The 11,719-nt window shown below is 50.0% G+C and overlaps 1 protein-coding gene and 1 non-coding gene across 6 annotated transcripts; both read right to left on the bottom strand.

The window, feature by feature from the left end:
- Positions 1-1,980: 1,980 nt before the first annotated feature.
- Positions 1,981-10,626, bottom strand: ODC1 (ornithine decarboxylase 1). 5 transcript variants are annotated; one of them, XM_036097556.2, is made up of 12 exons: positions 10,607-10,626; positions 7,676-7,821; positions 7,171-7,304; positions 6,725-6,898; positions 6,363-6,535; positions 5,754-5,888; positions 5,554-5,635; positions 5,279-5,362; positions 4,343-4,505; positions 4,059-4,171; positions 3,759-3,973; positions 1,981-3,056 (listed from the first exon to the last, which is right to left on the bottom strand). In XM_036097556.2, the coding sequence occupies exons 3-12, from the start codon at positions 7,270-7,272 to the stop codon at positions 2,912-2,914; spliced, it is 1,386 nt and encodes a 461-aa protein (XP_035953449.1). In that variant the 5' UTR covers positions 7,273-7,304; positions 7,676-7,821; positions 10,607-10,626; the 3' UTR covers positions 1,981-2,911. The 5 variants fall into 5 exon arrangements, with proteins under 5 accessions (XP_035953449.1, XP_035953448.1, XP_035953450.1 ...); XM_036097555.2 differs by lacking the exon at positions 10,607-10,626 and adding an exon at positions 10,353-10,557; XM_036097557.2 differs by lacking the exon at positions 10,607-10,626 and adding an exon at positions 9,751-10,282.
- Positions 8,732-8,864, bottom strand: LOC118539207 (small nucleolar RNA SNORA42/SNORA80 family). The gene has a single exon (XR_004919044.1). It is a non-coding gene; the product is annotated as a small nucleolar RNA SNORA42/SNORA80 family (small nucleolar RNA).
- Positions 10,627-11,719: the final 1,093 nt, after the last annotated feature.

Genomic DNA, 11,719 nt, shown 5'->3' on the forward strand with positions numbered 1-11,719 from the left:
GTCTGTTTTCATGTGCGTTTCTCGAGTTTGGAAGTCTCACACTCGGACTTTTCTGTAAATCCATGTTTGTGACTTGTCTACTTTCTATTATATTGTCCTTTTATTGACCGGAGCCTTCCGATATTTAGAAAGTCAGCCCTGGGCTCATGTGGTTCTGTTTGTCCCTTACCTTTTTGACTTCAAATGTGTTAATTTTGTGTCTGCTCTGTTACAACTCTCACCTCCGATGGACTATGTAAGGAGTTGGGGAGGCTCTTCTTGCGCTTTCCAGGCGTTGGCCCAGTTTCCCCACACTACCCCACCTCTGGAGTGTGGGGGGGGCCCTACGATCCGTATTCAGAAGATGCTCCCCCGAGTGAACTGAATGCAGGCTGAGACCACTGCCTTCATCTTGGACCAACAGCTTGAGAGCCCCGGGTCCCTTCCCATGGGGGGCCTATCTGGAGTCTCCAGCACATTCAGGAGGAAGATTCACCCGCTGCCTGGTGGAGGCCCTGAGCCACAGTCACTTCACACTCTAAGTCTGGAAGTGTCCGGTTTCTGTGAATGACTGGACAGTGCCATTTCTTTTTTTTTTGAGAGCGAGCGAGCGAGCGAGCTCACACTCAAGTGTGGGGTGGAGCAGAGGGAGAGGGAGAAGCAGACTCCCCGTGCTGAGCCCGACGTGGCGCTCGATCATGACCTGAGCTGAGATCAAGAGTCAGACGCTCAACCAACCAGCCACCCAGGCGCCCCTAGGCAGTGCCGTCTTTCACCACATGGCAACAGGTAACTGCACACGGCAACCTAGGACCTGGAAGGTCTCGGAGGAGTGTTGACACATACCCAGCATCTGAGATCTCCATCCTCTTTGGCTAAACTCACTTGCCCACTCCCAGGTGTAAGGACCAGAGGTGGCCATTTGGCCCAGGCCAGGCCACATCACCCTCCAGACCCGAACGTGGCCTTGGCAGAGCCCAGAAACTCTGGGGGCTTACAAGCAATTTAAGCAGGCTGTCGGGAGTGAGGCTGAGGCTGTTGTGTGGGTCAACAGGACAACCTAGAGCTGTTTCTGTCCCCACTGGCACTGGACGCTGGGTGGGGACTGGCTGAGAGAAGAGCAGTTTCCAGATCCTCGGCATACTTTGAGTGGAAAGCCCTTTCTCTTCCATCCGAGCTCATTGCTGCCACTAGGAGATCTCAAGCCCTTCCTGGTAGAAGGCCTAATTTACCAAGATTCCAGGCTTGGCGACTAGCTCCCATTCCTCAACACCAATTCCTTTATTTTGAACATCCTGAGGAGTCAGAAAAGGATGTGCTCACGAAGCGGGACAAACGGTCACTTTAAGAGGTTTTTCCCTCCCCTTGGCCCCCACTCCAGTCATAACTATTCTGTTTGTAGCTCCTGATATACATACGTACGTACGCGTGGCAACATCATGTATGTACGTATGGCGACTAAATCCACATTCTCAGGTCTAGGAAGGGAGAGCAGAGCTGGGGACATGCCCAGCGCGTGTCTGGCTGAGCGGCCAAGGAAGAGGGGGGACTGTGCAACCACAGCAATGCAGTGTCCATGTGGAACTCGGGTCTTGGCGGGGGGACGGTGGCTTTTTAGAAAACAGGTCATTCCCCTCAAATCCTTTAGTAAATGTACGCATACAGCCCTAGCTGGAGGGCCTGGCTTCACTTACTCCCTGAGATGAAAGGAGCTGCAGTACTCCCTCCCATCTGGACTCTGGTCTTCCCATGGCCCCCTGCTGGAGCCGGTGAGACAATGCTGCTGACAGTGGGGACTAGTGGCATCCTAGGGCCACGTCTGGCTTTTGCACGGCCTTCCTTCCCCACGTATGGCTACTGCACGATTCGACATTCTCATCTTGGGGGTTACGCTGTATGAGAGCCTGATGTCCTTTTCGGGGGCAGTAGGGGTACGAGTTGAGTAAAAGAACTTAAAAGGCCAGTGGTCAAGATCAAAGAAGGTAGAGATCTACAACACAGGATAATTGTTGAATTTATTATGAGTTGACCACCAAATGTACCACATTCCTAACCTGCAGCTCTGCAACTTGTCCCCAGAAAGAAGACAAGTGGGAAGGGAACATGGGTCCCGCAGGCAGCACTCGGGGGGCTTCTGGGGCCTTCCCGGGGCACAGCCCTGACACAAGGCAGTTAGCAAAGGGCTCTAGGCGCTCCTTCACAGCCACTTCTGGGGACATTCGGGGCCGGCTGAGCCGTGTCAGCAGCAGAGGGGACGGCCTGCCTCACCCACGCTTTTCCTTCTCCCTACATGCGGGCTAAATCCACTGTTCTCTGTGAGGATCCACAGCAAACTTCATACAAGACTCATGTACTTGAAATAAAAATGCTGAACAGGAAGATGGCATTTCGACAGATTTTCAAAATACTGAAGACCACCAAGTCCTAAGTCCTCTGGGACAACTTTCTCAGCAGGTGGGACGAAACATCAATTCCCACTTACAAAACACATTCAAGGTGAGCCGTTTGGAATGGACACACTGTAAAAATTCCCCAATGCCTCATTATTTCAAGATACTTTATTTTTAAAACAGGTCACAACACTAAGCTTCCGGCCCACCCCGCAGTGTTCAAGCTACAAACGCTTGCTCAGCGGCGGGGGGCGCGCCTTAGTAGCGTGTCTGAAAACTGAATAAAAATCCATATAAAACAAATATGCAAATAGTTTCCATAGGAACACAGATAAGTGACCCCATCTCCTAGTCTTCCACACTGTTGCATCCGTGCCAACCCTACTTACAGACATCTCAAAACTAGCAAGAATTAAGTTACACGGCCCCCCAGTCCCCCAGGTCAAGCTACACCCGAAGCCGACAGCTACGGAGCGGCGCTACACGGCCCCCCACGTCCCCCAGGTCAAGCTGCACCCGAAGCCGACAGCTACGGAGCGGCCCTACACGTTGACGCTGGCGGACGCACGGGCGGCCGCGGGCCGCTTCAGCCCGCTCTCCCGGGCACAGGACACAGGCAGGGGGCCGACGTCCTGCTCCGCCACCTCGGCCGGGAAGTCGTGGCTCTGGATCTGCTGCGTCAGTTGCCTGCGAGACAGAAGGGGCACGTTCAGAAACCCTGAGGCCCGGGGCTCGGCGGCTTCGTGAGAGTGTCCTCCTCACGAGCCTATTTACTGCCTCGGCTACCACGTCATCAGGAAGCAGTTCAGTGTCTTTCTAAAGCAAGCCTTTCTTCACGACCACCTTTTCAGTAACAGGGCAAGCACAAGTCACGTGCGCTCATTACAATATTCTATTCATATGGAAATACCCTAGGCTTTTTTTGAAATAGTTACACCTTCATACAAATCTGAAAAGAAATACAGATCAGTATCACCAGAGAATTTTCTTTCCATTTGTATTTCCCAAATCTTCTAAAGCATATATTCTTTTTTTTTTTTTTTAAGATTTTACTTATTTATTTGACACAGAGAGACAGAGAGAGAGAGAGAACACAAGCAGGGGGAGTGGGAGAGGGAGAAGCAGGCTTCCCGCCGAGCAGGGAGCCCGATGTGGGGCTTGATCCCAGGATCCTGGGACCATGACCTGAGCCGAAGGCAGATGCTTAACCAACTGAGCCACCCAGACGCCCCTCTAAAGCATATACTCCTAGTACAGGCAGAAAACAACTATTTTTAAGAACCTTGTTAGTATTTACATCTAATCTAAACAAGACGATTTCTTATTCAACCAGACAAGAGCCAGCAGAAACCTGCTCTTATCAAACCATGAACATGCGTCGTCACTAACCACGTCGGCCCCGACATCACATAGTAGATAGTCGGCCTCTGGAACCCGTTGAAAGTAGAAGCAGCAGCAACCGTGTAAGCACCCATGTTTTCAAAGACCATCCAATCGCCCACGTGCATCTCGGGCAAGTCGCAGCGCTCGACAATGCGATCCAGGCCGTCACATGTTGGTCCCCATATGCTGGTTGAATAGTACTTCTCATCTGGTTTGGGTCTCTACATTCGAGAGAGAAAAACGTAACCAGTTACCCTGGTTATGACCACACATCCTCACTGCTGTATATTCTACGTTCAGAAGTACCTTCTGCAGAAGGGGCTTCACGTGGGCATGATCATAGAGGATGCAATTAAACGATCCATACACTCCATCGTTCACGTAATACATAAAGGTTTGTTCACTCGACTCATCTTCATCTGGAAAGGCACAGGAGTCTCAATTACCACTTTCTGTACCAACGTACAGCTACGCATGCAATGATCCGTCCTTTTATTTTTTAATTTTATTATGTTAATCACCATACATCATTAGTTTTTGATGTAGTGTTCCAAGATTCATAGTTTGCGTGACTCGTCCTTTATACGTACCATCAGAGCCTGTCTGTTCCTTTAATACGAGTTTTTTGGCAATGATGTTCACTGCGAGCGTGAAGGCTGAGGCAACGTAGTATCTGCCGGGCTCCGCTATGATTCGCACCCCCGAGTCGGCCGGGAAGTACTTGTCCAGGGCTGGGTTGATCACACTGGTGATCTACAAGGGACAGACGGGGACAGACGAGGACAGTCATCAAGGGGAACTCACGGCAGAGTGAGAACCAGTGACAGGCTAGAACAAACGTGAGCGCAGGCGTCAGCAGGTGTACTACCGGCCGACGGCAGCGAAACAAAAACCAACCAACTGGCATCTCCCTAAACCCAGCCTGCATATCCCTGTGGTTTCATCTGGATTCCCCTCTGGATACCCCCCCATCCTTTATAAGATGTTACGGGTAGGATTCTATCAAACGGTACTATAAATGTATTACTGCTTGCTGAGGTATCAAGGGGCCTAAATATTTTAAGCTATCAAATACACGCCAACAGAATAAAACTCTATTCTGCCTATCTCACAAAATTTTAAGAAGAAGGTGGATCTATGTCATAAACTCAACCACCACATAGTGGTCCACTTAATAAGATGTCCACATTAACTTCATAAGTGACTAAAACAATTAAAATGTTCAAAGGAAAAGTACAAAATTTAGAAAACCCCATTGGGGGTAATGATGTACCAAAGTCCACCTGCTCTTCCCTGAAGTAATCAACTATTTCCCACGATTTGGGGGGAAATTGACTCATTGTGGCTTAGAAAACCAAAGCCCATTAACTACAATTTTAAATAGTGCAGAACTCATTGAAGTATCATACTAAGGCATTTTTATGTTTGTACAATTTCTTTTGTTATTACTTAAAAACACTTTAAGTTCTGAACTACACCAAAATGGAACTTGCTAAAATAGCAATGAACATTTTGTTATAAATTACCTCTTCAAATTTAAGCTTCACATCCTCAGATCCAGGAAAACCACCACCGATATCAAGCAGATACATGCCGAAACCAACCTCAGCCTAGAGCCAGGAAAGTTCAGTCAGTCGAGTAGCCAGATTGGTAACAAGTCATGAAAATGTACGCAGCAGATGGATTTAAGCCTCTGGAATATGGGGTGACTTCTGCAGAAGGTTAATTCTAGAACTGAGTCTAGTTACTCTCAGCCCTGCTCCCCACCCCCCGCCCCGGAACTGGGTTTACATGTACTCACTCCCATGTCAAAGACACAGCGGGCATCAGAGATGGCTTGCACAAAGGTCTCAGGATCCGTGCAGCCGCTTCCCACGTGGAAGCTGGGGCAAAGAAAGGAGAATAGGCTATTTCTGAAAATTACTATTTACGGTGGGAGAAAAACCTATACAACGTGCATTGTCTAGTATCTTAGCCCCCATGCCACCACCAAGATCTCACCTGACACCAATGACATCAATATTAAGCTCTCTCGCCCGTTCCAAAAGAAGCCTGCTGATTTTGAGTGTGGCACCAAATTTAACACTGAGGCGACAGACTGCTTTGGAATCATCGGTGGCAATCCGCAAAACCAACCTAGAAGCAGCAAAATTTTATCAAATTTCCCATGACAGAAGACCACTTAGAGCCATGATTAAAATAAAAAGAATTCGTGGCTCTGATACCCTGTGATTTGAGTCTCATAAGTTTTTTTTTTTTTTTAAGGATTTTTATTTATTTACTTGAGAGAGAACGAGAGAGAGAACAGAGGGAAAGGGAAAAGCAGACTTCCCCCGAGCAGGGAGCCCGATGCGGGGCTCGATCCCAGGACTCCGGGATCATGACCTGATCCGAAGGCAGACGCTTAACCGACTGAGCCACCCAGGCGCCCCAAGCGTCTCCTACAGCTTTATTCATCAAGAGGATTTAAGATTTTCTACTTTGCCTCTGACCCAGCAGACTTTTATACTTTACCAAAGTACAGAAATCTCACAACTGTGAATTTGAATTTGACAACGTGCAGCTCCCGTATGTGACCCTGCCCTGCCCACAAACGGAGGAGTCACTCACTTGGCCTTTGGATGCGCCCTGGCAACTTTCATCAGTTCAACTTCACTATCAAAAGTCATCATCTGGACTCCGTTATTGGCAGCATACTTAATCTGAGACACTTGTTTGCAAGGATTTGCATAGATAATCCTCTCTGGAGGCACCCCAAGACTTTGTACCAATTGTATCTCAGTCTGAAAAAACATGAGAGAGTACGTTATGTATAGGAAGCTAATCAATGAAAAAAACAGGAGAACACGGGAGTTCAGTCCCCCCCCTTTCATTACTATATATTGCCCAAGAAACACAACTTTGATGTGCCCTGTTGGGAGCACCAGGGCCATTTGAGATCATCATTTTTGAGTCCTGCTGCTTTTGCTTACCTTGCTGGCACAGTCAAATCCTGTCCCAATGGTAGCAAGGGTCTTCACTATGGTTCTGCTATCATTGCATTTGACTGCATAAAAGGGGGTGACCCGAGGAAGAGCTTTTAACCATCTCAGATGTTTCTTTAAAATGTCTCCCAGGTCGGCGACATAGAAGGCATCCTTATCATCCTACAGCAAGAGTGGGTGCAGGGAACTCATCAGCAGCCTAATCACACACGTAGCCTCCCCTCTCATTCCCATCAACGGACCCTCCTCTCTTTACCCTGGCCACTGACACGAACATCACTACTATCACTGAGTGATCTGCAGCTAATAAATTCTGAATTCCCTAACAGGACATGTGAGTTCCATTCCATTTCCTTAAGGCCGCACTGAAGTCTCTCACTCATGTGCCCAGCATTTTCAAAGCTGTGCTGTCAGCACTGACTTAAGATACTTACAGAAGACGAAACTTCATTAATTTTTTGGTCCAGAATATCCTTGGCAGTAAAGCCTTCATCGAGGAAATGGCAGTCTAAATCTGCATTACTAAAGCTGTTCATGGTTTCTTGAAGTTCCTCCGAAACGTAACAAACTGCAAACAGGGTGGAGAAATTTCCTCAGAAGCGGGAGCAATACTCAGTAATTCTTTCTTTTTTTTCTTTTTTAAAGATTTTATTTACTTATTTATTTGAGAAAGACAGGGTGGGGGGGAGGGGGCCAGGGGAAAGGGAGAAGCAGACTCCCCGCTGAGCAGGGAACCAGATGTGGGGCTAGATCCTGGTAGATCCTGTATGACCTAAGGCAGCCGCTTAACTGACTGAGCCACCCAGGAGCCCCAATACTCAGTAATTCTTTTTTTAAAATTTTTTATTGTTATGTTAATCACCATACATTACATCATTAGTTTTTGATGTAATACTCAGTAATTCTTAACAACAACCTGCAACAACCATGAATACTTACATGGAAAACTAAGAGATGGAATTTAAAGAAATTATCGCCAGTTTCTCACAAAGGCAATTCTCTGGAATTCCAAGTCCCGCTGAAGATGCGTGTGCCCTCAGGTGCAGCAGTGGAGATGGTCTGATAAACAGAATTTGCTGGTCCACCTTAGGAATACATCACATGGAAAGATCAGGCACTGACTGTGAGCACACAGGAAGCCGTGCTGCTCAAGTGCTCTCCGTAGCTAGCTCACTCGCTGGATTTGGGAATCCCATTATTCCAGGTTAAGTCACAGGATTCCATAAACCTCTATGCAGTCCAGGGACACTGGAGATTCAACACCAGGCTTTCTCAAAGCAACACACTAAAATTCTGTATGTACTACTATATACCTCAAAATAAGCACTTCAAATATTCATGCTAAAAAACCTACAGAAAGCAGGTTTCAGAATCACTTCATTAAAATGGAAAAATTTTTGTAACGGTCAGTTTCATTTCTTTAGAAGCTTAAAACAGCATTTCAGTAATTATTGAAAGGCGCCTTATAAACATCCACCTTCTGTTTTCAGTAAGTCTTACACAGAATTTTTAGTAACTAAAAGGCATCGTGGAAATGTCTAAGGCTAAACTTACTGAGTGCTCTTAAGTTTCCTAAGAATTTTATGAGCTAATTTTTATGCCATTTTATTTTCATGACACGCATGTATTTTTACAGTGAGCAATCTTCCCATCAACACAATGTACTACAGCGGCTTTATCTGAGCAGAAATCAGCATTCTTAAACCCGTGCTGCCTATCATCAAGTCAGTGATTCTGCACATCTCATCTGTCCTTACACGCACCCTCATCCTTGCTTAGCTATGAACAATAGTCACATGGAAATAATTTTTGGCTAACTTTAAGAATAACAAAAGCAAGGAAGCAAACATGAATTACAAATAAGCAAAAATAAAGCTCGTAACATTCAGAGCCACTGTCCTTGGTCTTCACGAAATCTGACACTGGTAAATGAGCTTTCTTAAAATTACTGATTTTAACCTATTTAACTTCTGCTAGGCAGGACTTTCTTTTTTTCACTGTGCGACCCGCTTCAGTGCCTGCAGCCTATGACAGAGGCCAGGCAATGGTTCGGGGCCACGGTTTGCTCTGGCATGGGACACTATGAGAGGCCCAGGGAGACGAGCCTGCCATAAATCCAAACCCATGCATCGTAGAATTTGTCCTTTGTTGTTGTTGTGTGGTTTTTTCTTTCTTAAGATTTTATTTTTTAAAATCTCTACACCCAACGTGGGGCTCGAACTTACAACCCCATGATCAAGAGTCGCACGCTCTACCTACTGAGCCAGCCAGGCGCCCCCGGTAGAACTTGTTTCCAGGCTTGATCTAACGTGCCTTTCCATTGTCAACCTTCTACATTGCCGAAACCACCTCTAGGGGAAGTCAAGAGACGAAGGGGACAGCAAACCCATTTTGGCTATATGAAATTAACACTTAACTCAGGTTCACGCAGTGACAGACTGGGCTAGTTAGGGTCTTGTTAAAAAGCTTTTAGGCGGTGTTCAAGCTTAAACTTGGGAGGTTATTACTTTGAAATATGTTACTATTAAGTATCTTTTAAAGCTTTATTTTAATAACTTACAATATAGAGAAACTTCACCTTTTAGTGTTCTGTATAGCTAAGTTACCTAAAATGATGGGTCAGTGAGCACCAGATAGCACTCTTCTGCTATGAAATTCTTTCCTGCCAATTGGGAAGTAGTATACAAGACACAGAGACCAATTTAAACAAACTGAAAAAAAATTTCACAAGTCAACTAAATTATGCCCAATTTTAGCTTTAAATAAAGTCAACACATTCTTTGTCCTCCCCAGACATTTCTAAGAGGTTCTGCTCCCCACACTTACCAATCATTTGGGATTCTCAAACAACCACAATCAGCTTTTTTGGAAGATCTTAAGGGCTGCCTCCTACGTGTAAGTCTGTTCGCCCGAACTGGGATCTCAATATTCTAGGCCTTTCTTAAATCTCTTAAGTCATTCAAAGATTCCTTACACAGACAAGTCTACGGCACAGTTAATGGAGAATGTATTACCATAGTCACTACGAGGCTATCTCGTATCTTAGCTCTAGCAACGTCGGCGAATTTCTACATCGGGTCATTTCCTCCGTACACGAAAACTAAGAGAAACAAAATTCCAGGACAACGAGGCATCCTGGTAAAAGTGGGCCGAGCGATGGGAGCCCGACACCTGCACGGGCTCGCTCATACGTCTGCACCTGCTGCCGGCCTTGCCACATGGGTTTTAGAAAAGAGTAGCGGTTGAAAGCACCACGGGCCTTCCCAACAGCTTCCGGCTCAGATTCCCCACTGACGTGGTTCGGAAGAGGTGAGCCGCGGTCCCCTCCAGCCCTGGCTGCCCTAAGCCGGCACGATCCGGGGCAGGACGGGCCGCGCGGCGAGGGTGGCCGCCGGGCGTTCGCAGGGTCAGGGAGTCCGAAGTCCCGCTTCACGGGGGAACTCAGGCCCCGGAGGGCAGCCGCTCACCAGGGTCAGGGACCCGCGGCCGGCGCGACGACCACGTGTCCCTCGCAGCTCCAGGCGCGGGGTCAGTCCCGGGCCTCCGGCCCGCCGCGCAGGGACACGTGGCCGTCCCTCCTCCCGCCTCCCAGCCGCCCGGACGCGCCCCCTCTCACCTTAGAGCGCACGGGCGCCGCGGGCCAGCCCCATGGAGATACCGCCCCCGAGCGCGCAGGACCGCCGGCCGCCCCGCCGCCCCCGTCAGCCGGCCGCCCGCCGCCTCGCTCCCTCCCGCGGAGGACCGCCGGCCCGAGGTGGCGCCGGAGCTCTGGCAGAGGGGCGGCGGCGGCGGAGGCTGAGGGGACTGACAAAGCCGACGGGCCGCCGCTCCGCTACTTATAGCACCGCGCGTGTCGTCATGGAGACGCACCAGCTCAAACCAGCCGCGATCGGTTCCGTCCGGGCGTCCTCCGAGGAAGGGGGCGGAGCGCGGCGGCGGCGGCCAACCCGCGGCCGGACGGAGGATGGGGGGCGCCGAGCCCTTCAACGTCAGCGGCTCCGAGCGCCACCCGGCCCGCCCCCGGCCTCGCGCCCCTCCCGGCCCTGCGGCAGACACGCGCACGCGCACCACGCCGCAGGACGCCTCCAGCGGCCTCGCACCCCTCCCGGCCCTGCGGCAGGCACGCGCACGCGCACGACGCCGCAGGGCACCCCCGGCGGCCTCGCGCCCTTCCCGGCCCTGCGGCGGGCCCGCGCACGCGCACGACGCCTCAGGTCCCGGGCCCTCCCGTGCCCGCCGCTCTCCGGGACATCAACCTTGGTGCGGGAGCGGGCGCCGCAGAAGCCGAATTTCAGCATCCGCGCTGGGCATTAACTGTTCTTCTGCTTGGCTTTAAATGCCTCGTGTCCTAGGGCAGAGAAAGGAGATCGCGGGCACAAGCGGGCCACGTGGACCCCCTCCCCCCCGGGTGGACTCTGGCCCCTCCTGCCAGGCGCCTCCAGTCCCGAGGAAGGGACCTGGAACGATTCTGGCTTCACCCCAAGAACGGGGCGCAGATGTAGACAGGGGCAAGGTGCGTGCTCAGGGTCACCTGGCAAGTTGGTGGCACCGCTTCCGGCCGCTCCCGAGCCACTGCGCCAATAAACGTATCCAGGTGTGTTCCTTCTAGATGGCTGGCAGCGACGGCCACGCGAAGACACACGTGCAGTATTAAGCCAGAGGCTTGTCTAAGGGCCTGAGGGGAAGGCGGTAGAGGGGCCACAGGCCACCGAGCCCCTCCACTGCCCTTTACCATAGTAGACGGCACTTGTAAGTGACTAGACATCTCTAAGGGCGGATGCGATTGCCTCGCTTTGAGAGAGCCCTGTAAGTCCCAGCACAGCAACTGAGTCTGCACAATGAATCCATAAAGGCAAAAGCCTTGGGAAATCTGTTATCCCTAAGAGCGTGCAGCCTCTGGTGGAGGACTGTGCCTCTGGGGTGTGGGCTGCCCCCCACCGCTGACCCCAGGGAGGGGAGAAGGAACGCGGGGCACTTCTTTTT

The sequence above is a fragment of the Halichoerus grypus genome, chromosome 10, assembly GCF_964656455.1.
Source record: "Halichoerus grypus chromosome 10, mHalGry1.hap1.1, whole genome shotgun sequence".
Lineage (NCBI taxonomy): Eukaryota > Metazoa > Chordata > Mammalia > Carnivora > Phocidae > Halichoerus > Halichoerus grypus.